Source organism: Calypte anna, chromosome 1 (assembly GCF_003957555.1).
Source record: "Calypte anna isolate BGI_N300 chromosome 1, bCalAnn1_v1.p, whole genome shotgun sequence".
Taxonomy (NCBI): Eukaryota; Metazoa; Chordata; class Aves; order Apodiformes; family Trochilidae; genus Calypte; species Calypte anna.
Genome location: NC_044244.1, coordinates 137,435,166 through 137,461,760, shown reverse-complemented (window position 1 = coordinate 137,461,760; position 26,595 = coordinate 137,435,166). Strand labels below are relative to the sequence as shown.

Genomic DNA, 26,595 nt, shown 5'->3' with positions numbered 1-26,595 from the left:
CTGATTTTTTTCTGCACATTTGGAGAGCAACTCAACTCATCTGTTGGTGCTCATCTGGCTGCTGTCAGGCTTAGTGTGCTGGGATGTGATCTTAAAATGAAGAATAAAGGTAGAGTTAAGAAGAGTAATTGAGTTCTACTGAGGCTCAGCTTCTTTGTAAACACATGAATCCCACAAATTAAACTGAGAAAAGACTAATGGGGTTATATGGCTACACTCTCACCAACCTCCTCCATGTGCTTCTAGTCCTCTCTATGATAACTGAAAGAAAACCCATTTCTTCTGGTGACCTGTTTCTGTGCACAGACAAATATGAACTGAATACCCTCTTGGTTACAGGATGCTGACAGATAAGGGATAATTACTCTCACAGCAACTCCTTATGCACTTTTGAGAGGACTCCAGAAACCCTGAGGGGTTTGGGAGGGCAAGCAATAAACATCACAGCTGCCTTGATTTTATAGGAGCATCCAGAGGGGAAAATTGTTATTAGTGCTGACTCCAGGCTGTGTCAGCTGCTGTTAATTACTTTGCTTCCAGACAGTTGTCTGACTATGACTGAGCTTCTTGATTAAAATAATATTGCTGGCCCACCTTCTGAACTGTTGATTTTTTCCACCCTCAGTCCTGGACTGCTGAGGCATGTAGGGGTGCCAGTTAAAATCCCGGTGCTACCCCATTCAGGTGAGGTCCTAGAGGAAAATTTCCAGAAGAGGTTTTCTGGGGTTTTCTGGATTCTTGTCTAAAAAAGTAGAAGGTTTTTTGGTTTTGTTTTTGCTTTGTTTTGTTCTGCTTTCTGTCTTTTAAGCATAGTTTCCTAGTTCTTTCAACAGTTCAAGGAAACATAACGTGAACATGCCTTCAGAAAACTGAAGTTTGTGACACATGACTTGTCTGATCTTTTGTAGACAAGGTGGTGTTCCTCATGTTCAGCATCTACACCATGGATTAAGACAGGGACAGCAGGAAGAATTTATGGGAAGTTAAGGCAAGAAGCATGACCTCTGGCTCTTGTGCAAACCAGAAGCATATGAGGTCTACCTCTAGGCCAAGCCTTGCTGCCTATGAGGTGTGAGCCACAAGGCTTATGCAAGGTGCTACATCCTAAACACAAGGAGGACAGATGACCAGGAGCAAAAGGCAAATATTCTCCTCAGGGCCTGTTTCTGAGCCTACTCTTTCAGAAAAGAGGACAGCAGAATTAGCTGATTCTTCCTACTGGCTCAAGCAACATTATTTTAATTCCCTAATAATACTGCTCTTGAAAGGTGTTGCATTGTTTTCCAGTTACTTTTAGTTATTTTTTTTTTCTACCCAAATGAAATTATAAGCTATCTGATGGACCTCATTTAGATTTCACAAATGCATAGGGATGAATGGAGCTATCAGGCCATTAGGCATTTCAATGAGCAGCTGGAGTATCCCAAGAACAGTAGAGATGAGAAGAAATCAATAAACTGTTACCAAAATAATACTAACAAAGTTGTTTCATGGTAAAGGAGCAGCAAAGGCAGAAACAAAAGAGCACATACTAATGTCTGAGAAATATTACCTTATTTTCATAGCTGTAGCATACTACTCAGATCATCCTTGATCATGTAAAGGTACTCTTTTTAGATAACCCCTCATGAAATATGCTCTCTCATATAAAGCGAGCAGAGATCAAAACTGCAGGGATAGTAAACCCAGGTTAGTTATTTTAGACAAAGAAACTGAGAGAAATTTTTCTTTACCCCTACTTCAAAGCAACCAGAACAACTGCTGAATTTCAAAGAGCTTGCTTGTGTACGTGAAAGAATAATATTAACAATACTTCTATGTCTTCAATGCACATTGATTTAAGACACCACTTTTGCTTTCATTGGGGTTTATCACTGCAGGAAGAAAATAGACCAATTGTCATATTTATCTCACACAAGCTCTTTCCTGGCCTTAAAGAGAGCTCCTAAAACATATACAGTATGCAAAAGAATCTGGTTGGAGGTGTGTGACTAGTGGAGTCCCTCAGGGGTCGGTACTGGGACCGGTGTTGTTCAATATCTTCATCAACGACTTGGATGAGGGTATAGAATGTACCCTCAGCAAGTTTGCTGATGACACTAAGCTGGGAGGAGTGGCTGACACACCAGAAGGCTGTGCTGCCATTCAGAGAGACTTGGACAGGCTGGAGAGTTGGGCAGGGAGAAACATGATGAAATTCAACAAGGGGGAGTGTAGAGTTTTGCATCTGGGGAAGAACAACACGATGTCCCAGTATAGGTTGGGGGCTGACCTGCTGGAGAGCAGTGTAGGTGAAAGAGACCTGGGGGTCCTGGTAGACAAGAGGATGACCATGAGCCAGCAATGTGCCCTTGTGGCCAAGAAGGCCAATGGCATCCTGGGGTGCATTAGAAAGGGTGTGGTTAGTAGGTCAAGAGAGGTTCTCCTCCCCCTCTATTCTGCATTGGTGAGGCCACACCTGGAGTATTGTGTCCAGTTCTGGGCCCCTCAGTTCAAGAAGGACAGGGAAGTGCTTGAAAGAGTCCAGCGCAGAGCTACTAAGATGATTAAGGGAGTGGAACATCTCCCTTATGAGGAAAGGCTGAGGGAGCTGGGTCTCTTTAGTTTGGAGAAAAGGAGACTGAGGGGTGACCTCATCAATGTTTTCAAATATGTAAGGGGTGAGTGTCAGGGAGATGGAGTTAGGCTTTTCTCAGTGGTGACCAATGATAGGACAAGGGGTAGTGGGTGTAAATTGGAGCATAGGAGGTTCAAGTTGAATATTCGAAAAAATTTGTTTACTGTAAGGGTGACAGAGCCCTGGAACAGGCTGCCCAGGGGGGTTGTGGAGTCTCCTTCACTGGAGACATTCAAAACCCGCCTGGACACGTTCCTATGCGAGGTACTCTAGGTGGCCCTGCTCTGGCAGGGGGGGTTGGACTACATGATCTTTCGAGGTCCCTTCCAACCCCAAGGATTCTATGGTTCTATGATTCTATGAAAAGGGGTATCATGTAAAGTTAATTTCTACTACTTAAAAGAAACTCTTTCAGGAAAAGTGTTTCCTGAAGCAGTGTGGGGGACAAAAACAGGCAAAGAACTTCAGCAAACAGCAACAAAATGGATCCTGCCTCCATTTCTTATTCACATTTCATGAAGTCAGAATTGTTTAGGGGTTTGCAACATGATTGACTGATCCTGACTGACAGAGGCAGCAGTAAATTTACCAGTCCCTACGGTAACATTTTACTTACTGAGAAGAAATGAAGTGTCTATTACTTCTGTAATATAGGATGAGTGATTCCAGATCATTTTGAAATAACTCCCATTTTTGCTGAAAGTTCAAAGCGTAACAATAGAAGTATTTTGACATTTGAAAAATGTATGTGTTTATTTAGTCATATTCAGTATGCTGTTCTGCCTACACAGTTTGTTCTTTTAAATTCTTCCATGGACTCTGGCTCAGACCACAATAATTAAAACAAAAACTCCAGCTGACTGTGACAGGTCTATGGTGATATATTCCTGCCCATATTCTGCTATGACTAGAGTACATTAATAAATACTTACAGAAATATAATATAATCTTACTGTGTTCTTTTTTTTTTTTTTCTTCTGTTGGTAGCTGCCTATCCTTGGCTATGTTTGCAATGCACATTTATGGAAAACAGTACTTCCAGATATTGCTTACAGAGTTTCACTTAGGCTGAGGCACAAGGAAATCCAAAGCTTTATTTTCATGAGGTTATTTTTGTAGTACACCACCACTGGCTATCTTCTCTTGTGAATTACTCAGGGTCTTTTTGCTTGAGGGTGGGTCACTGTCTTACATTCTGCTAGCACACACAAAGAAAAAACTTCAGCAGCTCTTGGACATTTCATCTGCTGAGTCTTCCTCAGCACTTTCACTCTGCCTCTTGCCAAAAAACCAAAGTCTTAGGAGCCCTCCCTTCCCCCTGACTCCTGTACTACCTGCCCTGTTGCTACAGCTTCTGTTGTCCAAATTATCTCTCATCAGTTGCTGTATCCAACATACTGGAGGTGCTCTGACATGGGAATGCTGGAAGAACCTTTGAATTTCCAGCTATGTACCTTGCTGCTGGATGTAGGCTCCTCTTACAGAGCTCACTCTTCTTTTCAGGCAGTAAGCTGCAGTGAGCCAGGTGGTAGGTGTAAGGAATGGGAACCAAATCTTTCTAGTTTTTAATCTTTATCTTCGTTTGCAGCCAATTAGGTACTGATTTTACCCAAGACAATTAGAAATTACCAAGGGTGGTTTGATTTGTTACTGTGTTTTAGTAGCAGGTTTTTTTATATATATGTGTAAGTAATTCAACTACAGAACTCATTAGGCTGAGAAATCAGAATTTCTTTTGGGATGGAATTTTAATTCTTCTACAATGTCTTTCTTATTTCAGACAAAAACAAAATAATTAAAAAAAAAATCCAGAAAAAACTTTGGACTGTCGAAGTATCCAGTTATAGGTAGAGGCCTTTGGTAAGTTATAATTCAGCTTATGCTCCCTGTTTCCCTATAAAATAGATCCATTTTTGATCATAAGCTTATGTATAGCACAGTTGTACTGAAGATGTTTGTAATTGTCTTTAGATTTGACATCAGAGGATAGGACAGGACAAGACAGGATAGAATTGATTAGTTCCAGTGGAAAGGGACCTGAAGCTATCATCTAGTCCAACTGCCCAACCACTTCAGGACTGACCAAGAGTTAAAGCATGTTATTAAGGGAATTGTCCATAAGCCTCTTAAACACCGACAGGCTTGGGGCATCAACCACTTCTCTAGGAAGCCTGTTCCAGTGTTTGACCACCCTCTCAGTAAAGAAATGTTTCTTAATATCTGGTGTGCTCCTTTCCTCATGCAGTTTTGAACTATTCCTACATTCCATATCACTGAATGCCAGGAAGATCAGCCATGATGAAGAGCCTAGGACACTGGAGGAAATTAAAATGACTTGGATAGCTCAGCCTAGCAGTATGGAGGCAGAAGCTGATCTGTCCGTAGTGTCCCAGTATGAGGAAAAATGCCAAAGAAGAAAAGCTCTTCGAGTAAAGCAGAAATAGAGGTTTATAAAATGGATACAAATACATTTAGTTTGAAAGCAGTTACTATATTAAACTTCAGAGGAAAAAAGCTCTGCAGCATGTTCTATTTCAAAAGATGAAGAACCCTAAATTTGTTTTCCTTTGGACACTGTTAAATATTAATTTAATTGCATTAAATGATGCAGCCTATAATGAAAATGGTTCTATTCTAATGAATTACAGACCCAGTATAGTTTTATGTTGTATTTATCATAATATGACAACTGTTATTTCCTTGAGTACAGCAGCTTTTTTTCCCCAAAGGAAGAACATCACGAATAAATCATAAAATAAAGGTCTGCAGATTTGAGTTAGACTTGCCATGCAAGTTCATGAGATTTAGAGCAGTAATCTAACCTTTGAATCTGAAATTTCTCTTGATGTAAAACTAGGATGCAGATAATTATTTGATTTACAAGGATACTGCAGATTAAATCAATTAACCATATTTGTGTAGATAAGGCTACATAAATGCTGAAAAATATTCTCTGACTAGGAAACCTCATTTTGTTTTTCTCTTCATCCACCTGATCTGAAATGATTATTGCTTGAATTGTTAGGTGGATACATGACTGCAAAGATATACCTGGCAGAAATAGTAAAACTCCAAGGAGTAATGTCAGCTAACACATTAACAAACCCATCCTGCTCTGGATAATATCTTAGTATTATGCCACGGGCACATCACTAGAGATTATTAAGTGATCGAACAGGAGAAGAAAATCAGAAGTTCTAGTACCTCCAGAGTTATACTTTCTTTTTCAACTCTTTTTCATCTGTTGAATTTGGTTGTCTCAATAAAGCAAACAGGTTATTTTTCTATATAATCTGTTGCACTGCATTTGAGACTGTTTTGTTCAGCTGACCTATGCCTGCCTCCACCTTTGAAATAGCAAATTGCAGCAAATTACAGGTGGAGAGTTACCCGTGGACATATTCTAGAAAAGCATAAGCATTAGAATTAAAACGAGAAATTCTGAGACTAAGTTAATGCCTGATCAGAACCAGACTAAACTATGGGCTAAAATGCAGTCTGATCCTTGACCTGGAGTTGCAGCTGAGATAACTGCAACACAAGGTCCTGCACCGTCTCTTCAGTGTGGCTTAGCAATGCTATTTTGAAGAGCAGCACAAGCTCAGTTGACCTCTAGATCCTCTATGCCTTTGTAGGACCTTGAGTATCCATATCCAACTTGAAAATCAACAAGAAAAGGTAAAAAAATGCCAAGTGCTTGCACCCAGATTCTAGATCACAATGAAGTAATGGCAAGTGAGAAACAGCCATTAATACCTTATCCTTCTTTTCCTGCATTTCTCTTAACACTGACTGAGCTCTTGACCATCCAGACTCTCTTGACCATCCAGATCTGAAGAGAGATGTACATGTGAAGACAGGAAAGGAATATTGCTTTGGTTGAGTTTCTGCTGGTTTATACTTGCAAAAGCAAACAGCATACCAAGAGGCCTTGCATGTAAGAATCCTAACACCCTTTTTTTTGCTCTGAATATACCACACCTCCTGTAGTAATCTCTGGACACTGGGAACTTCTCCATCTCCATCTATCCTGCAATTTTAATGTTACAGAGTAAAGTATATGAAAAACAACTGGTTGTAAATGGTGCCCTGAAGCTCCCAGCACAACTACACTGATCACATTAGGCAAGTGCAAACAATTTGACTGAAGCTGTTTTCCCTGTACTGCAGAAAAGCTGAGATGTGTAACCTTACAAATGCTTTGAATCCTTAAAGATTTTGTTGTTTTATTGTCTTTTGGATAGTGACAATTATTTTAGAGGTCAAAATTTTTCCTACAAGTATTTCCCTGCTAGCCTTCAAACAGGTAGCAATCTCCTGTCATTCAATCACTGCAGTTAACCTTGAATTCCCTATCTCTGCTAGAGTTACTGTGACTATGACCCCTTCTATTGACCAGCATCACCTGCAAGGTTGTCAGGAAACAACTGAGGCAATGGTCCTTATTTTATAAACTCATCTCAATGAAAATGCATGGATGAGGCACAAGTGTATTTTTGCTTTGAAAGCTGACTCATCCAAATACATCAAAATAGTTATTTGCATCACACCTAGGGGCTTATTCTAAAGGACATTGATGACTTGAACCTCTGAAAGTTGGTCAGGATATTGAGGAGACAAGAAAAGACCTAATAACTGTGGTTCTCCCTTACATCCAATAGAAATTTACCTTCTTTCTGTTTAAAATAGTCCATGTCCTGTCACTACAGGCCCTGCTAAGAAGTCTCTATCAGTCTTTCATGTAAGGCCCCTTTATATATTGAAAGGCTACAACAAGGTGTACCCGGAGCCTTCTTTTCTCCAGGCTGAATACTAACTCTCTCAGCCTTTCTTCAGCAGGGAAGTTTTCTAGTCTTCTGATGATTTTTGTGATCCTCTTCTTGACCCGCCCCTTGTCTTCCCTGTGCTGAGAACTCTAGAGCTGGACACAGTATTCGACGTAGGGGCTCACCAGAGCAAAGGTGGAAAATCATCTCCCTCGACCTGCTGGCCACATTTTTTTTTTGATGCAGACCAGGATACAGCTGGCCTGGGCTGCAAGTGTACATCACTGGATCATGTCCACCTATTCATGCACCAGTACACCGAGTCCTTTTCCACAGGACTGCTCTCAATACATTTATTCTTCATTCTAAATCGATACTGCTGATATTCTCTCTTTTTCTACATTACTTGTCACTTCAAATTTGACCTCAGCTTCTCCCCCTGTGGAGTCTCCTCTTTTCTCCTTTCAGAAACACCTCTTTTCTTTTGCAGGCTGGATATGGACTACAAAAGGATCCCACTGTCTTTGCTACAAATCCTACTCACTGCATTTTCCCTTAGGTGTTCCTACCTTGTCTAATTCCCTTGTCTAATATGGAGGTCTCTTCCCACTTCTGTGAAGCCCCATGTTTCTCCAGTGCTATGAGGAGAGCGAAATATAGGTAGAGACATGAAGACATTATATACTGTTTTAAATCATATATGAAGAGATGTTACTGTTCTTCACTTTCTGGGCCTTCCAGAGAGAAGGATCTCTTAACTGTATGTCCTTTCCATTACTACATTCCCAAGGTTCCATAAGTTGCCAGTCATTATATAGTCCAAAACACAAGCACTTATTTCATTCTTGAGTTTTTTCATTCCAGTTTTATTTAATATCTTGCTCACATGAGAGGTGGCCTGGCTGCCTGCTTCCTATCTTTGTCCTGGGTCTAGAGCAGACAGTCCTAAACCCTTCTGTGAGTTTAAAGACAGCTCAGCCCCCACAGAGTATCCCATCTTTGTCCCACAGGACAAAGCTGAGCTCCTGTCACCACGCTCAGCCAGGCTGCACCAAGGATGTAACCTGGGGCAACATGAGGGCTGGCTGAGGCTGCTTGGGACCCTAGTTGAACACCTGGGTTATTTGCTTGAACTGATCTTTTTGTCATGAGCTGCAAGAGAAATTCCTAAAGCAATTCTATACTCACTGTGTGAAATGCAGTCACACTTCATGGCAGCAGCAAAGGTGCCCTTGAGACCTTTCTTCTCTCTGCCCCTCAACTTTAAAAAGTCATAACACTTAATGCTGAGAGAAATAAAGTCAAAGCACTTCAGAAATGTAATATACTATTGTACTTTGTATGTATTATGCTGCACTATGAGATCATTTTGACTTTGCCCTTTGCTGGCTTAAGAGCTTGGGTGTGCAGTTCTATTTGGACCAAAAATTCTTGCTATTTTCAGGTGACTGAGAAGGTAGCACAGAATCACTTCTTTATGTTGACCACTATTTACTCCAAGTTAGCTCAGCTACCAGTGAAGAGATGGAAAATGGATCATAGGATCATAGACTCATATAATGCCAGGTTGGAAGGGACCTCAAGGACCACCTTGAGTCCAACCTTTCTTGGCAAAAGCACACTGTAGACAAGATGTCTCCAGCACCATGTCAAGCTGAATCTTAAAAATGCCCAATGTTGGGGACCCCACCACTTCCCTGGGGAGATTATTCCAGTGGCTGATTGTTCTTACCATGAGTCTTAACATATACTCAAATTTTAATGATAAATTACAACAACTTATGATAATGTCTTTAGGTAAGCCTCTAGAAGGGCATGAACTAAACAGTCTTTTCAGGACTTAATAGGTGTGTTCCAATTGGTCCATAAAATGAGGCTTGACAGAAATACCCCTGCATTGTAGGTTATCTTCCCACATCCACACTTTTGTGCTCTCATACAGCTAAAACATCCTAGTTTTCCAAGTGGGAAAGTTTAAAAAACCAAAAACAAATAAACAAACAAAAAAAACCAACCATTATTATTAACTTATCCATATATTCCTCCAGCTTTACAAATGAAACATTACTTTTCGTTGGAAATACCAAAAACGGTGAAATGCCACATGAAAACTGGTTGAAAATACAGCTCTTATACAGCCAGCTGGGAAATGTTAAAGTTAGTATTGTTTTTTAAGCCTGTCATGTATCATATTTAGCTCTGTTTCCCAAAGTGCATGGTATTTGTCAATGCTTAGTCCACAAAGGAAGATCAAGGAGGACTGAAAAGTGTTGCTAGAAAACTGCATATAAAAGGCAGAGAGAGATTATCAATAGAGAAAGAAGGGCTCCTTGTTGCTGGCAGCAGGGAAGCCCATGGAAGATGGGGCTGTCATGGGGAACAGCCTATCTACCACCTACTCAACTGGTGAGAGGTGAGTGGTAGTTGTACAGGGTCCTTTGGACCATCAGTGTGCTTGGGTGGTGTTTTCCGTGGGATCTGGGCCAACACCAGTTCTCTGGGTGGTGCATTATCAGGCTTCCTGATAATGCAAAATAATATGAAAACTACTTCCCTTTTGTTCACACTTCTAACCTGCTGGGCACATTTCACATCCCTACTGCCTTAACACTTGTTTATCACGCATCAGACTCCAACATTGCTTTTTCACAGCCTCTTCATAGAGGCTCTCACCTTGGGCCCAGGCGATTATTTAACTGTGTGTGTGTGTATGTGTGTGAAAAACAAAGACAAATTTGAAGACAATTCACAGTATCATAAACCTGTTCTGGTTGGAAAAGACCTTTAAGATCCAATGGTCCAACCATTAAGCTAATTCTACTGAGTCCAGTGCTAAACTATATTCCTAAGCACCACATCTACATGTCTTTTAAAGAGGTCCAGGAATGGTGATTCAATCACCTCCCTGGGCAGCCTATTCCAGTCTTTAATTACCCTTTCAGTGAAGAAGTTTCTTCTAATATCTAATCTGAAGCTGCACTGGCACAACCTGAGACCATTTCCTCTTTTCCTATCACTTGTTACTAAGGAGAAGAGACCACCAGCCTCCTCACTACAACCTCCTTTCAAGTAGTTATAGAGAGTCATAAGCTCTACCCTCAGTCTCCTTTTCTCCAGATACTCAGTTCAATGTGTGAGCAGTCCCATTGCAGCAACACGCTGGGCCTCAGTCAGTGCTCACTTGTAAGAAGCACAGCTGCATATGATGAGTCTAGGTCTTGATGAGGATATGATCAGTGGGGTCATCTTCTTTTCATGCATGCCCTAGAGCAGCTCAGGAGCCCTGAAACAGAAGAGCTTTTTGGCTCTTCTTTCCAACAATTTGGGTTGGAAGGGACCTTAAAACTCATCTAGTTCCAACCTCCCTGAATGGGCAGGGACACCTCCCACTAGACCAGATGCTCAAAGCCCCATCCAACCTGGCCCTCAACACTTCCAGAGATGAGACATCCACATCCTCCCTGGGCAACCTCTCTCACCATCCTCATGTTAAAGAATTTCTTCCAAATGTCTAGATTTAAACTACCCTCTTCCAGTTTAAAACCATTACCCCTTGTCCTGTCACTACACGCCCTTGTGAAAAGCCCCTGCCCAGCTTTCCTGTAACCCCCCTTCAGGTTACCTGAAGACAGCTTTAAGGCTTCCCCAGAACCTTCTCTTCCCCAGGCTGAACAACCTTCTCTCAGCCTGTCTTCATAGGAGAGGTGTGCCAGATCATCCTTGTGGCCCTCCTCTAGTACATTATTATTATTATTCAGATCTCATTGCCCACCACACACACACACACACACACAAAAATAATTGGCTTAGTTTTTAATTCTTTCTACTTAATTTCTCCCTCACCACCACCACCTATCACCAACACATGATTAATTTAGAAAGGTCACAGTATTAACTATTTTTTCAAGCAAGTGTGTATATTCTTTTCAGCATCATTTCTCCAAATCCTTGGGGTAAATGACAGGGTCAGCTTCTATTTTTGAAAGTGAAATGATTTTAACAGAAGAAGACAGAGAGTAGAAATCTATCTGCTAATCGGGGAATTTTACTCATATCTGATACATCCCTTCCTTCACACTCTCCCTCCTTACATTTGCTCAGAGGCACTTTCTGACACCAGAAATAGCACGTTGCTGATCACAGAGGCTGAGTGTACTTTTTTTTCCCAATTGCAACTTGTAAAACAGTATTAGATGTGCTACCCTGAGTTTCAGAAACCCAGGGAGCCATCCATGTACTACCTGAGTGACAAGATGTGTGGACATAAGTCCCAAAATCATGTAACTGGATGCCCATGATCTGCATGGAAGCAAAGCTATTTTACCTCAACAAAGGTTGTGCCTTATAATCTGACCAGGGGCTTCCAAGCAATTGGTTCTATAGATCTTTGAGTGATACATGTTTAATTTGAATTAAATTTGGCTGTCTGTAGCAATCTCATTGCATCTCATCCATAACAATACTTTCCCCAAAGCACTCATTATTCATACCTTGATTTCAGTATTGATAAAAAATGGACTTCTGATATGTGAGATAAGGTTAAGATAAGATACTAATAAGATAAGCCACACCATTACCCAGCTAATGATCCCTGCTTCCCAGTGCAATACGTCCTCAAGTACAGCTACACCAGCCAAAAAACTATTCTGTGTCAGGGTTCCTGAGCTGATCTGTGGAATACATGAAAAGCATGAAAGCAAGATGTCTCCCAGTCATCTCCTCAACAGCAAGCCCATGCCTACAGGGAAGTTCCATATCTCTTGGGTGAATGCTTAATGCTTGCATGTAGCCCATGGAAGAGCAGGTTTCTGTCAGCACCATCACAGTGAAAGGAAGGTGGTTGAAGATGTCAAACATCTGTTTGGGGTGGCTGTATGTGTAGAAGTCTGAAAAGAGACAATGTGAACTTGACAGGGAGCTGTGATGGGAATAAAAGAGACCAAGAGAAGATGGAACAGAAAATCTGCATAATGACATTAACTAAACCAAAATAAGGACTGATGCACAGAAAGCCTCAGCATGCTGCCCCTACCCAGCCTGTTCCAGCAACTGGCAGTAGCTGTGCCAGCCCATGGCACTTGGCTGTGTGCTCTCCTTTCTGGGGCACACACTTTGCAGAGGGCTGCCCTAGGCACAGATGGGGCAAAAGAACCATCCACAGTAAGACAACAGGGAAAATGGAGTCTCCTTCTCTACTGCCTCCTCCAGCTTCCCCACAGGTACCTCTTCCAGGGAATTTACTGTTCTACTCTTTACTGCTTTACTGCTCTGCCAATGAATCTTCATGGCTGCCCATGATGCTACCAGCCCAGCAACATTAACTGGTGCATCCCTCTCCTTCTGGAGAAGAGCAGAAGAAGAGTTGTGCCCCACGCTGTCCTGTCAGAATACCTGCTACTGGCATGAAATTCACCGGTTTCCCCAGTATTTTATTGCCTCAGTTCAGTGCAGAAGGCGATGGTAAAGACAAAACTTTTTTTCTCTGGGGTTCCTGGACCATGAAAGTGACTCATGGTCTGCCTGAGAGTTAATGTAAAGGTGAGGTCTGTAGGATGAGTTTGAAGGGTGAGTCAGGCTGTCGATTCCATGGTATTCTACATTGATTTATGATATCTGGAAGCTAAGACTCCAGCTGCATTCATCCAAGACTTCTTTGCAATCTTCAGGGCATGTCCCAAAGCAAAAAGGTTAGCTTCTGCACAGACAACTATGCTTTCAGTGAGTTTATAAAATGCAGGAATAAGTAGCCTATTGTGGCATCTTGCACCTGAAAAGACAGGACTGTGAAAAATGCAGGCCAGGTAATTTCTGTGTTGGGAGGCACCAGCCTCCTGTGACAATTTTCAGCTAAGCATGAAGCCCAGCAAAGCTGAGTGCTGGGAAGAAGACAGCTTTTCCTGAGGTGTTAAATTTACAAAAAAGAATGAGAACAGCTACAGAGCAGTTGAGGTGCTGTGAACGTGGGTGATGCATCAGTTAAGGGTGTTACTATTGTTCCTGTTCTGAAAGGAGGGGGAACAGATGGAAGGATGTATTTCACCCATTTTGAGTGCAGGTCTTTCCTCTGTGTCAGGTAAGTTTATTTATTTATTTAACTGCTGATACATACTGGCACAGAAGATGAGAGCTGCAGATTAATGCTAGCCATAAGCTATTATTTTGGTTTTATTACAGTGAAATGTATTTACCCCAAATCTGACCGAGCTCCTTTTCAAAAGTGATTTGTCTTGATTTCTGCAACAATAAGGACATGAACTATGAAGAAAAGCCAACCCTTAGAGCATCTTCCAGCTGGAAATTAATGATCCACCCTCCAAGACTGATGTGACTTTGCCCCCTTGCACTTTTGTTGCTAAATGGTGATGGCAGCTGTAGAACACTAGGCAGTGGGAAACAAATGAAAGATCCTCAGGGTTCAGAGAGAAATCCAATACACTGGTCTCTCACATGACTGGAGACTAGGGATGGATATTTAAGAAACCGTTCCAAATTTCCTGCCATGCTGCTCCTGAATTGTTGCAGTCTTTTCAGACTGCTGCTAAGAAACATCCTGCTTTGCCTCAAAACTCTCCTAAGAGATTTTCCCTTTGTAGACAGATCATCCCACATCGATCTTTCCTTAGAAGAGATGATAAACTGAATCAAAAGTAAACCCCATACTGAGAAACAAGTTAAGTATTGAGAAGTATTTCCTTTGTAGCTGAAAGAGGAAGTTACTGCAAGGAAAGAGTGAGTTTAGATAGCTTGCTACATTCCTGTGATGTGCAAGCACCCTGGCTTTATTTTTTGGGCTAATTTTCTCAACAGTGAGCCTTTGCTTTTTCCCTCAGCACACCCACAGCAGCGTGACAGTTTCATAAGCCCTTGGTGCTGCAGAATACACAGTTCTATTTTGCTTCAGCTTTAGCACAGAGCTCTCTCTTTTTTTTTTTTTTTTTTTTTTTTTTCAACTTCAGCTCAAACTAGGCTTTGGAAATTAAGTTCTGGTCTTGGGGAAAGCAATAGAAATTTTTTCTTCTGATTTCAGGGATGTTTCACAGCTTGCCTGAGATCTTTCCCTTAAACTCCAAGAGCAGATTCATTCCTTGTTTAAAAACTTCAGGTTAGATGAACCAGACCAAGAATGGTCTCAGGCTGCAGCAAAACTGGAATATATTTTGCATTTACATTTAACTTTTCTTTTGTCTAGGCTCCATGATAATATAATGATGGTGCTTATAAGTATGAAGGGTAAGTTTCAGCATGAGCTAAGCAAGAAGGATAAAGGGGTTTTATTTGCTTTATAATAGTGTAACAGACATAATGAAATTGAGAATAGCCTCTAACAGATAATGTAATAAAAAAATATAAGGCTTTTTAATAACTATGCACATTTTCCAAATTTCTTACTGCAGAACATTTTCAACTTCCAGATCTGACATTATCAAACTTTAGAGGCCAAGCTGTAAACACAGATACATTCAGAAGTTCTCTTTTGTGCTGTGAAAATTCCATTTACAAGAACTAGGGACTTGAAATGGATCTAGGCATTTTAGAAGTGTTACAATTGGCTTCATGAGACAAAACTCATTATCTGTTTTGGCATGAAGCTGAACTGGGTATTTAACAGGAAGGATGTAGAAGTCCACAAAAATTGTAATTGCAATGATCATTTGTTTTCAAGGGAATTTGTCATGGAAATGGTATTTGAAAATGGTCTCCTCCTTTATACTGTTTTCAAAGTCATGGAATACCTTCCTCTTCTTGTCCCTCTTTTCTCTATCCACCCGTCTCCCTCCCCCAAAACATTTGAATATTCTTTTAAATAGATGAAAATATGTGTGGCAATTCTGCAGAATACAATTCATCACCCAGTGTGTCCTCAAAAGAACACAAGCAACTGCAGTAAGCAACAAAAAACATTCATTTTTTCTTTCTATCTAGAAATATGTTGTTGACTGCAAACACTTCTACCTCAAGCCTCCAATAATATAATTTGGACAAGCCTTGAACATCCTTCTCATAAACGATTGGTAATCACAGCAGTCAAGAATGCCTGACAGACCTTGAAGAAAATACCGTTTAAAAATAGTGTGTGTCTTACCTGCTTATTCATAAGTATGTAGATAATGGGATTGCAAACAGTGCTGCTTTTTGCTAGGATGGAAGGTATGACACTTGCAACTGGAGTCACCACACCTGGCTTGCCAAATGTTACCAGTAAGGCTATAACCCCATAGGGAATCCAGCACACGAGGTAACAGATAACCGTAGTGATCACCATGAAGAGTACATGGTATTCTCTTCTGCGGGCTGCGTTCTTATGGATTTTTCCAACCTACAGGAAGATGAACAAAAATTAGAAGTTAGGAAGCTGAGCTGTTGGATTGACTGCTTCAACAGCCTGGGACTATTGGTCTTGGAACAGCGATGATAAGCAACATTGTAGTTTCAGATGCAAAATGAAGACAAACCCAAAAGGAAGCAAATGCAGTGGGAAGATTATCATTGTGTTCAACAGGCACAAGGGGAACTCCTGCAGATATCATGCTGCATGCCAGCATAATCCAGAGTCCACTGGAGGCTGGAGCAAAAGCAGAAAGGTGACAAAGTTAGCATTTAGTCCTTTATAGATGGTCAGTAATCTCCAGTGGTTTTTCAGATATGGCATTTTGTGTAACTGGACAATGTTTTCATAGAACCACAGAACCCTCGAATGGTTAGGCTTGGAAGGGACATTAAAGATCATTTAGTTCCAAACCCCTGCCATGGGCAGGGACACCTCCCACTAAACCAAGATGCTCAAAGCCTCATCCAACCTGGCCTTCAACACTTCCAGGGATGAGAAATCCAACTTCCCTGGATAACCTGTTCCAGTGTCTCAGCACCCTTATGCTAGAGAATTTCTTCCCAATGTCTAACCCAAATCTACCCTCTTTCAGTTTAAAACCATTACCACTTGTCCTGTCACTACACACCCTACTTTCCACAAGCTTTCTTTTAAGCTCTCTTCAGGTACTGGAAGGCTGCTATAAGGCTTCCCCAGAGCCTTCTCTTCTGCAGGCTGAACAAGCCAAACTCTCTCATCCTGTCTTCATAGGAGAGGTGCTCCCATCCTCTGATCATCTTTGTGCCCCTCTGGACTCACTCCAACAGCCCCAAGTGTTTCCTGACTTGGGATTTCAGAGTTGGACACAGTACTCCAGATGGAGCCTCACAAGAGCAGAGTAGAGGGGAAGAATCACCTTCCTTGACCTGCTGGCCAAGTTCTCACTCAAATTATTACAGTACACAGGAGTTGCTTGAGATGGAGAAACATTAAGAAGTATAAGGGAACCACCAGAAGCATTTTCTGCTCAGGGTGTGGAAACAGCAGAGGACTGTGTTTAGTGCCTCTCTTCTTGGCCTCAGCTGTGCTGCTGTAGTGTTGGCAATGCTAATACTTGGAGCAGGTCACTAGAAAAGCCTTGCAAACAACACTTGTCATAGGATTCATCCTTTCAGGTAGTTTACCATTTTGATAAAAGGGCCTCACTCCTGATGATCACCCAAGCCATTTTTAATGCTCTTTACATGCATGCTGAATACTGATATAGTTCAGCTATTGCATTGGATTCCTGGGGGAAATGGAGTAGAACTGGGTAAATAGGAGGCTCAGATTTAAATGATCAGCTCCAAAGTGATGATAGAGCAGCTCACCTTGCTATTGTGAATTTACCAGTAGTTACAGTCTGTGGAGAAACACAGCTCTGCTTTGGAAATATTTATAGTCAGTAATTCTAAACATACTCTCCTTTGGCCTGTTCTGGACTGAAGAATTAGAGCTCTAATGTGGAGGTTAAACATTAAAATAAGAGCCAATTTTTATTTTTAAGCCATGGTGTGAATGCATTTATCTGCAGACAACTACAGAATGCTTTTCCAATGCATTCAGACTGCTGAGAGTGTTGGTGATAACAGTGCAGAAAAGGCTCATTCCCTAATCAGCATGCACATTTGGTGCTATGCAAAAGCATTATTTCAAAGCAAGTTTCCTATGTAGTAGCTCAGTGAGAGAGTCATTAAGGTTGATCCAAAGCCCACGGAAGTCAGCACAAGACTGGATATAGATCAGGTTTGAGTGCTTAACATCATGTTATTGGGATTATGAAAAAGTTCTCAGGAAACATTCAGAAAGATTAACTCCAGAATAGCAAGGCTGGCCTCCCTAAGCATCTTTGCAACAAAAAAGAAAAGTAAACTCTGCAAGGAGGATAATTTTGGAGCCAGTCTTTCTCCTCTGGCTCAATTGAGCCCCAGCAAACTCATCTCCTGAGGTTATGGTTAATTCTTCAGCTTCCCCCAGAGCAAATCTTGAGCAAACCCAGATGTGGCAGCAGGATTTCAGGAAGTATTCAAATGTTTAAACTGTATCAATTGATTCTTGCACTCAGCCAGATGTAATTTATGTCCACTTGAAGGTCTTTTTGCCTCCTGAGTGTGGTACTGAAGAGTAAACTGCACCCCAAAAGAACTAAGCCATGTAGAGCTACAAACATAAATAAGCAAAAAGGCAGCTCCCTGGAGTACACTGCATCCAAACTTTACCTAACAAAAAAAAAAAAAAAAAAAAAAAAAAAAAAAAAAAAAAATCATGAGTTTAATGAGTTTAATTAATGAGTTTAAGCTGATGTGGGAGAAACACTGATAGGCACAACTCTGTAAATGAAAAAAACAGAGTTAAAGGTGGAAGCCACTAATCACTCCAGTAAAATGTCATCTCTTGTTGCCTGGTGCACAACTTGCACATGCTAATGCAGTGGAAATAGTCAGAACTTCAGCTGCCTCTTTGTGGTGCAGGTGTTTTTGCATAATATATGTGTTTATATGTTGGACAAGGAGTTAAAAACATATATAGTTACTGTGTGAGTACAAATAGAAGGCAAAATAATATGGTGATTCTGTTTGGTTTTAGTTAGTTATGATTCTAACCTTCAAGAGTGGCTGGTTCTATCTGGGGTTTCACTAGAAGTGTTCCCATTAAAAGTAAATAAAACACACACAAACCCAGTCTGCCAAAACCAAACCAAACCAAACCAAAAAACCCAACTATTTTCCCTGTCCAGCCTTTTAAAGATTTTCTGCAAAAAGGCAATTAAAAAATAAAACCCATTCTTTCTGAAAACACTGGGGAATACTTTTTTTTTTTTTTTTTTGTAATCTCATCACTAGTCTAGCTTGAAAAAAGGATTAATAATAGATAGTGGCCCAATCTCATATTGCTTATTTGAACTAAATTTTTCATGACTAATAGGAATTTTCTTTGATTGAGGAATCCACGATACCATGTCACCTGCAGCTATGTAACAAGTTTAATATTAACCAAGGAATGCAAAACCCCAGCTAGCCATGGCTTCCATTGTGAAAGATCTTCAATATAGGCAAAGGCATCAGTAACTACATTTCCCCTCTGTTTAGATAATATCTCTGTCTTGAAGAGTTCACAAGATTTTACCCTCAGCAAAGATAAAATCATAAACATAAAAGGGAAGGAAGGATGCACAAAAATGAAGTGACTATGGGTGTGATTTGGGTATGTGTTCTATTTTCACATCTTTGGCTTCTTTCCTTAGGAAGGGAAGCCTGCATTGCCACTGTGTCTGTGTCATTGGGTTAATGAATCTCTCTTTTTGTTGCTTCCAATATCTTCCTTTTAAATTTGACTGAGGTTTTGAAACTTATTAGGTGGACAGAGGCCTTTCACACTGAGTTCTCCACATGCCACTAGAGCAGAAGGATCATTATTAATGTTCCCATTTAAAAGAAACTGCAATGTGAAATTAACTTTAATTAGACACAAGTGAATCCAGTCTTGTTTAGGTTCTGTTTTGATTCTGTTTGTATTTTTGTCCTCTCATTTTCCTGTTCTGATAATTGAAGAGGAGAAAGCTCTGATCACAGCTGTTCCTGAAATAGGACATTCTTAATATGTCCCCAGTATCTATTAAGTGTGACCTTTCTCTCCAGTCTTCTATAATTGAGTTTAAAAACTCATTTGTCATGAGGCAAACCTATTGGAAAGCAAACTTAGTTAGCTGTCATGCTCCAAGTGTCTTTCAGTTCCATTTTTACACTAATATAGCTGATTGGTTTTATTGTTACGTGTCTCATATTATGGTTCTATAATAGGATTTACCTACAGTCCAGATCCTGTGAATAAGCAAATTAGAAGCTTATGTTTTTTGAAAGCACTTTTTTTCCCTTCCTAGAAGTACAGAATTGCCATAAGACAACAATGGACCAGAAGTGAGGAAGGATCATAATGGATGTCCTTCCTGAATGTTTCTAAATCCCAGGTGACCTGGATGTCCCACCTTTCCAGAGGGGACAAGATGGTAAGATGATTCCAAAGGACAAATGACCTCTAAGCATCCTTTGCAACGGACCCCGAGTGTGCTTGGGGTTCTCTCAATTTTTATTTGATGTCCAGAGTCACTGTGGCTGTTAATTATATCTTATGTTTAAGCAACTCATCTGCTTCATCATTGTCAATAATCTTATTTTTCCTTGTTCTGTCATGGGTAAATCACAGAACACATGAGGGGCTGAACATGCGTTTACACAGCTGTGGGGTGGGAGAAGAGTTCTATTGCTTGAGTCCTCTGAGCACGATGCCAGGCTCTTGTGTGACTGCCCTTCCCCAAGTCTTGTGCCACATTTTGGGAAACATCCAAAGTATAATCATGTTTGCTATGCTCCTTCTGGCTCTTCAAGCCACTTCAGAAAAAACACTACTGCCAAAACACTGCTGCTAAAACACTGCTGCTAAAACACCACTGCTTTGATAGCTGTGAAGGCATGCAGCAGAGTCTCAGGGTGGTTGTGGTTATCACCCTGATACATGCTTGGGATACATTAAAAATGCAAGAAACGCCAAGAGACTTCAAGAATGTTTGACTGCTCTGTAAAGAAGTGTCTCCAGAGTTTTATTTTTTAAAATATCTGCTCTATTTATCTGCACACTCTTGGTTTCATTGCAGCTTTGCAACCTACCTTTAGAAGATGTTATCTTTAAAAATTCTCTGTTTATAGGTGCTGGAAGTCACCAGCAAAATATAGCTCAAGTTCATGTAACCTACAAAAATATTACAGTTTTGCAAGTGAAAAAGCAGCTGACAATTTCACAGGAAAATAAATCTATTTCTTATTTTAAAGCTAATGGACAATTTAAAACAATTGCCACACTGTGTTTTCAGTAGTCAAAGGGCTCTCAGTAAGTGCCTCAGTCTAGGTGCTGGCAAACAGCATGGGTCTGGGGAAAAGCCAGGACCTAGAGCACATTTGGCTTCCTCTAAAGAGGATGAGTCTGTCCCTAAAGATAAAGAGTCTGTCCCTTTCCCTGCAGAAGGCTACCCAGCACTTTCCAAACATATCAACACTTCTGTACAAAGGTATGGGAAAGAATAAGAATACAGCTATGGGCCATATTAAATAATTTTATGGTAACAGGGTTCTGGTTACCCAATGTGGCCAAGCATGGGTCAATCTGAACCTCACCACTGGCCAGGCTCCAATCAGCCTGTTGCTGGAGCTAGAAGCCAGGTGGCAACCACAGCTGAGCCCATGGGCTTTCTTTAGGATAAACACTGCTTTATCCCAAGAGCTTTCCATCCCAAGAAAAGAGGACTGCACCTCCTTGCCTTCAGTGAGGGTTTTACTGCTTTGAATATTTTTCTTAGCCAACATGTGGTTCAATATGGGAGAACAGGGGACAGCCTGCCCCTTCTTGCCCTCCCCAGCCAAAAGCTTGAGCTACAGCAGATCCTGCTCAGATTCCTCTGCATTTAGCTGGCCATAAGCTGTGGGGCCAAGGGAGTGCTGGTGGCACTTCACCTGTTCTGATGAAGGCACAGGTGCCAGGAAAGACCTGAGAAGTGGATGCTGGCACAGAGGCTGGCTGGTTGATTTTGTGGGCAACTGTGAGGCCCACAGTGCCAGAGACACATAACCCCTTTAAGGCATGAACATGTACAACTGTGCATACTACCATCACTCATAAGAAAGGTGGGGTTTTAAATATATATGTATATAGAAGGCAAGGAAGTTGGACTGAAGTTAACTCTTAAGAAGGAGAAGCTTCAGTGATGATGATCTAACCTGATTGTTTTCACTGAATTCCCCTGTGTCATCTCATTTTAATTTACCCTAGTCTCTCCCCCTTACTTACTACAGCTCTGTTTTCTCTCATAAAACATTTCTTTCATATTTAACAGCTCCCAGTCATTCTCAGATGTTAATATCTTGAAAGGTTATGAAGATTATATGGAGCTCCATTCATCTATGAGATGGATCATACAGTAAGAATCCATCATCCAGAGCCACATAGGGGACACATAAATCAAAACACTTGAAAAATCATGAGGGCTGTTTCTATGTTTTTCCCTTCAAGTCAGTTTCTCTCTATCCAACTATTTATTAAGATGGAAAAAAAAAAATTAATTATTCTATCCTGTGCATCTAAATAGTGGATGCTGTATTCATCCTTTACCTACCACACTTAAACAAGCAGTATGAAAACAGTGTGCAAAGTGCTTTTTTTCTTTCAAAGTGGATACATTATTCCTAGATCTGTCTTTGTACATTTTACACTCAAATAACCATATTTTCTTCACTACTTTGGAACTGCATGGTAGAAAAGCTACTTATGAGCACCATTGCTTGTTGCCAGACCTTTTAAGTGTCAGTTGTAAGTGCTTGCTTTGACATGATCAAATATTCAACAGTACTACCAAAATCAGAGACAAATGAAATATTCATAATCATTGGAGGTCTTCCAGTCTTTGAACATTTAAATCTACTACAGCTGCTTGGAATGAACAGAAGGGATATAGACTTTTTAATGCAAAAGCAGCAGTAGAGGAAAAAGCTGGAAGATCATTCTTCTTTCTTCATGCACCAGTTATGTAAGACAGTCTTCCCTGTTACATTTCTAACAAAAGAAAATCAGAAATGTTCTCCTTTTATTGACACAACTAGCTCTTTACCAAACCCAGAAGCATCTTAAAATAAGCAGTGATTCAGATGTCAGTTATGATGAGCTTTTTCCTCTCCCATCTCTATGGATTCTGTCCTTAAGCAAAAACAAAGAAAAACAAACAAACAAACAAACAAAAACCAAAACAAAACAAACAAAAAAACCCCAAAAACAAAACAAAACAAAAACAGAAATCCAAAGCATGAAAAGCTCTAAAAAGTTGTCGGAAGTGGAAGCTCTGAGTAATCTACTTTTTAGTGTGAGCTACCCCAGAAGTGATACTTTATGGATTAATTGTAAGATAGCTGAAATACTTTATTGTTTGAGACAGTCATGGGAAAGGAGGGCTGACTAGTTTAGAAATAATGCCTTTTTATCAGCATTTAAGTGGCTAAGTTCAAAACAACAGTGAATACTGCAGAGATTTATAGTCTCTGTGGAAACAGGAACTAAACAAAAACATCTGCTTTGGGTCATCTTAGAATCCAATGGGCCCTGACTCTACAAAGCATTTAAGCTTAGATGTTCACTGACTGAACTGAAATTTAAGCATTCACATGAGCACTTAGCTCAGCTGGGGCCAGTTAATGAGTCAACAGCAACAAATGCAGAAGGAGGAAGCCATAAAATTGCACATGGGGCTTTATAGTTAATAATTTTTATGTCACTATTGGGTTTAGGAACTGAAGTCTATAGGAAGGCTATTTTATCAGCCGAAGTCTGGCTTATTGGGAATTTTTGTTATGGAAATGGGAGTAGTCATCTTAATGCCTCTGGGTGAAATGAGCTATGCTTTAAATGCAAAACATATGGCTTTGTACACTGCCCTTGAAGGATAACTGGTAATATCAGTGAAGTTCTGTTGCAGACTAATGGAACACTAAAATCTTCTAAGTTGTGGAAAATTCTCTCTCTGCACCAGCTAAAGGGCTTTTAGCAGGTATTTTACTTACACAGTAAACACATCCTCACGCACCAAATAAGCAGCTCATGGTGTCACTTCCATCATATACAACTCATGTTTTATCCTGACCTTCTTTCTTCACTTTGGGTTTTCTAGCATCCGTATACATGAGAAAACCAAAAGTATATTACGCACGGCTAGAATTTGGTTTGCATTAACATCTTGGTTTTAAAAAGGGAAGTACATTAGATATGAGTAACTTACTCAAATCAGGGCTATCTCTTTTTTCCTCTGTAGCTACAGATGTAACCACCAAGGACAATGTCTACAAAAACAGGAGGGTGTGTTTGCCATGCACTGAGTTGGCAGGACACAATTCTAGGGCAGGATCTGAGCACGCTGCACTTGGCCATAAGGCTCAGTGGGTCAGCCTGTGCCCTGGGCACAGCACTGGGCTCACACAGGTATGACAGCAAAAAATAAAGTAATTTGGAAATGGTAAAAACTATGCCCGATAAAAAGTCTGTCTGAGGTGAAATAGAATCAGCACAGCACTGAAGAGCTACAGGTCCCTGCAGCCTATTAAAGCAGATACACTGCATACAATGATATGCAGTTCTCAAAAATGCAATTTGTATGTATGTCCTTCAGTAATTCTGGGAATGCACAGAGCTCCTATCTCTGATATTGGCAGTTACACTTCCATGGCACTTACCTGCCTGAAATAAATCAAAGATGAGCACAAAAAAGATACGTGGAAAATGGAAACTGAAAGGGCAGTGAGGTGTGGCTGCTATCTGGAAGATACAGTTAGTTTAAAAAACCTGGGGATGTATGAAGCATCAAATGTTATGTCCCAAGTTATTTAAACTCTAATTTATTTTCTATCTAAAAGATGATAAAAAAAAGAAATTGTCTGCCATAAAATATTAAGGTCATTGAGGTTTCTTGTATCCAACATGATTTGCCCTATTGTACTCCCTAGATACTTTCGGAGACTAATGGATAGCAAGCCATATTCTTGAAGCCATCAGGTCCAATTTTCCCAAACTGACAGCAATCACAACCCGTACTAGTTGCTTGTATTTGATTGCTTGCCTAAGTCTAGTTCTAGTGAGCATCTTATAATTGGCCTTGACTCACACCAGCTGACATCCCCAGTAATGGGATCAGCAAGAACCTATCAGTCTGAACTTGCCTAAAACCAGATCATCCCCTATGAATGATAAAGAAACTTCAGAACTCCAAAAGCAGAATTCACTACTCTGCTTCCAGAATGTGCTTCCAGAATCAAGGAAGTCACCTTTTCTGGTCTGACAAACCACTCAGTCAAAGCTGGCTTTGGTCCTGGGGGGTTGTGAAAGGTACAATGACCCCTAAATATGGTTTAGCATTAAAATTTTAGAGGACTGGAAGAGCAGAATGTTGACAGACCCTCTATGATAGTAAATAGCAGCTGGTTTTTTTTTCTAATTCTTTAATTTAAAGCAGTTGAAAGTCAGTCCCTGGCCATAGGTAGTGTTGCAGTTACCTGGATGTAGGTCTACAGGCAGAATCTTTCCTGACCTGGTGCTGAGCATCCAGACTGCCACTGTCAGGCATCTGGCAGCTTGTACAGAGAGCCACTGTCCTCCCCCTTTTGATTGCAGAAGCCTGAAAGACTAACTGGGTGACTATGCTTTTGCAAACTGGAAGTCTTCCCATTGCATAGTATACATAAATGGGATTTTACACTAGTATGTGTTCACAAAGTGGTAACACTGACAAAACAAGCATTAAAACAAGAGGAAATGGTATGTTTTTCAGGGAGAGTGCAGGAAAAATAGACACTTGGAAAAAGACTGACACAGGACAGGCTCTTTTGTACTTCTAAGCTTGTACATCAGACTCCTCTGGGGCTATGTGCAGAAATATAGGCAAAGTTTAGATTTATCTGTCACATGTTTATAGGCCCTCCATGGTCAGATATATCACCATGCATGTACACTGCCTTTATTGTAATATGTATGTATTTCAAAAAACAGGTTTTGTTGCATGGTAGAATTAAACCATAGTTAGGAAGCAAAAGGGATGTTTTGCCAGCAAATATAACACAGACTTCTGAAGGTCTGAGCAGCTGCTGAACAAAGTCAGGACTAAGAATGACCTTATAGCCATTGTACATAATACTGGATTGATCTGCGAGGGTGAAACTGAGGAATTCCACCTTGGGGAGATTAAAACTGGAGATCTGAAGGATATTAGCCAGTAAGACAATAAAAATGCAGCTACATTTGAAAAGATAACATGTAAAAATATTTCTAAATGTGTTGCTGCTTAGCAACATGACTTGTTTTAATAAAGGTGGGAGATGTTGAGATCACTTTCAGAAAATTAAGAAACCTCTTCTTGAAAAGCTTGCCAACAAAGTACACCTTTCACAGATTTACTTTTCCAATAACCAAGTATTGGAAAACCAGTAATATTTGGGTGTTAGGGTTTTTTTCTGTTTTAATAACTCCTGCAATGGCTTTGACTGACCTAACAGCTCAGCTTAAGTCAAGAGAAAGGAAAAATGAAAACATACTTCTGTTCTTTAAAGCTGACTACAGCGTCTTTTGCACTAAAGGATTTTTGGAGCAGAAGGGAGAAAAATCAGACATTTATTCCTTCTTGGTTTCCACATATCTTTCCAGAGACAGCACCATGCAGAATATTAATTTGCAAAATTGCTGATATGGTTGATCTCTTCAAAAGGAGATGAACTGACAGCTGTAAAATTTCTTTCCAGGTTTCAAAATTACTACTTAATGCTAAGCAATAAAATGCTGCCATCTACATAGGAAATGGAGTGCACATTGTCCTGCACCTAAAGGAAAAGTGTTTTCAATCAAAGATGACATAAAGGAATGTTTCAAAAGACTGGAACACTGATATGTCTACAGGAGGAAATAACGGCCTGTGTGTTGTAATTGTCAAGGACAACAAATATAAGACTCAGGGTAAATGTCAACTGAGATCAGAAAACTTATTTATCTGGAATCAAGGCAGAGTAAAACCCTCTATCCACCCTACAGGTGCCTTTGCAGTTTGGTTATGACCTCTCCCTTCTCGCTGAAAAAGGCAGTGCACATATGAATGTGTATAGATATTTGTATACATGTAAAAATGTATACACACCACATACTGCATATGTTGTATATGTATATATACACTATACATCATAGATACACACACTATACATTATATACACATATATATATAAGTCCATGGCTGTATGAAAAGTCTTTCACAGGAGTCATCCAAGGTTGACAAAGAAATCTATGACGCAAGGATG

At 40.4% G+C, this 26,595-nt stretch overlaps 1 protein-coding gene across 1 annotated transcript in view; it reads right to left on the bottom strand.

The window, feature by feature from the left end:
• The window catches only part of LOC103532353 (pinopsin), a 90,291-nt gene that overhangs the window by 11,225 nt on the left and 52,471 nt on the right, over positions 1-26,595 (bottom strand). Inside the window, exon 3 of the mRNA XM_030467555.1 lies at positions 15,467-15,700. Within this exon, the coding sequence (XP_030323415.1) occupies positions 15,467-15,700 (234 nt within the window). The remainder of the gene's footprint in view (positions 1-15,466; positions 15,701-26,595) is intronic.